The sequence below is a fragment of the Acanthamoeba castellanii genome (assembly GCF_000313135.1).
Source record: "Acanthamoeba castellanii str. Neff unplaced genomic scaffold scf7180000084720, whole genome shotgun sequence".
Lineage (NCBI taxonomy): Eukaryota > Discosea > Longamoebia > Acanthamoebidae > Acanthamoeba > Acanthamoeba castellanii.
Window position 1 is genome coordinate 19,498 of NW_004457674.1, and position 1,795 is coordinate 21,292.

General features: G+C 43.8%; 1 protein-coding gene across 1 annotated transcript in view; it reads right to left on the reverse strand.

Annotated features, from left to right (window-relative positions):
- Positions 1–1,457: 1,457 nt before the first annotated feature.
- The window catches only part of ACA1_152890 (uncharacterized protein), a gene marked incomplete at both ends in the record, with an annotated part of 2,344 nt that continues 2,006 nt past the window's right edge, over positions 1,458–1,795 (reverse strand). Inside the window, 2 exons of the mRNA XM_004353566.1 lie at positions 1,458–1,583; positions 1,622–1,666. Of these exons, the coding sequence (XP_004353618.1) occupies positions 1,458–1,583; positions 1,622–1,666 (171 nt within the window). The remainder of the gene's footprint in view (positions 1,584–1,621; positions 1,667–1,795) is intronic.

Genomic DNA, 1,795 nt, shown 5'->3' on the forward strand with positions numbered 1-1,795 from the left:
AATTCCACTCCATTTCACACTGCTAAAATCACTTTTAACTCCACAAATTCCAAGTTTTTACGAAATCATTTTCTTCTCAAGTCTCTCAATATCACTTATAAGCAGCAGTCTAGCATGTCAAAATTACACATGCAGATCCAAATCTTCAAAACTGCCCTATAAATTAAAAATGTCAAATCTCACATGATTTTAGCACAACAAAAATTCCACGGTCATTTGTGACCTCTCATTTCAAATGACCACAAGTTATAGGATCCAGGTCCTGTACACTTCAGTCCCTTTGATTTCACCAGAAGAGACTGAAGAGACAACTACAGAACCTACATCAGCATTCAACAATGGCCACTAAGAATTTAGCTTGTGTACTGTGTTCATCTCACAATTATGAGAATCTCTCACAGGAGATGATACACATATGTGCATGTACTCTGGTTGAGTGTCTGGTTGACTCTGTGCAATAGTGAGAGTGAGAGTGACAATGAGTCTGTGTGACCAGGCTCAGCACTTGGCCATGCTAGCTTGTTGTGCAGCCATTGCCCCGCCAGCTTCAGGGCTGTGTGAATGAGCCACTCTCTGAGGTGTATGTTCGCTGCCCATTTATGTGCAATGTGAGAAAGCTTGTTTTCCCAATGTGCAAGGAGAGGAGCAGATAGGTGTAACTTTCACTTTTGCCTTGAATTTGGCCAATGTGGCTTCCTTGCCCTGCTTGAACATATGGGCAAGCAAATGTGTGCTCCACTCAGTTATTGGCTTCCATTGCTGCTACACCTAAAGAATGATTCATGTTAGCAATTAAAACACACAAATTGAACAAAACAATGAGGCAGTACACACTACCCCAGGCACAAGGTTGGTGTGGATGTACTGCCTGATGCTCAGCGACAGGATGGTGTTGTACCTTGCCTCAACTCTCACAATAAACTCATCCTTCAGCTTCTTGCCCTGGCCTTGGTCCACCTTCACACTGTCATAGTAGATGTGTAGAATCTCCTCCTTGACTTCCTGCGCATGTCATTCTCAGTTGTTGGCTGGTTCTTGTGGAGATCTTCCACAACGCTCTGTAGAAGCTCCATCTGCTCCTGCTGTCTTGCCCACAGCTTCTCCAGGCCCGCCTGCAACATCTCCATTTGACCAAGAAGTACTAACATGTACAGAGTAATAATCATTGTATAAATAAGACACATTAATGAAATGAGAGTGATGTGTACCTGCATTCATGACCTCAGAGGACTGGGCTGTTACTGTAGGCCTTGTGTTGCCCAATCCTGTACAGATAAAGTGAAATTAAGCAAAATTAGAAATTGTGTAGTACACTTTGCTCCCAGAGACAGGTGTCCTGCACCCATGGGGGTCCAAGAAAGTGGATGAGCTTAGGCCAGTGTTGAGCAACCTCAAAGTTAGGGAACTTGAGGGTTTTGCCTGCAGTTGTTGCTCTCTTGGTTGTCTGTGACTTCTTCTTAGGCCACTTGATGATTTTTTTTTGAGCTTGTTGCTTGTTCATTGAAAAGCTTGACCATGAGACGCTTCCACCTCTTGATGCCCTTCTTGAGCTGGTTGAGGTTGTGGGTGTTGAAGCTTACTTGCTGCAGGAGTCAGACCATGTCAACATGAACATGCCAACACTCTTGCTCCTTTGGATTGCTGAGTTGCTTGTCGAAGAGGCGTCCTGTTTGTGAAACTCTGCTTGCCCAGAAATGGAGGGAGAGCCTTGAACACCTTGAGATAATTAGAACAAAATATGAAAAAAACATTGTGATGAGTGAACATACCTTTATAAGGCCCAGGTGCTCAATGT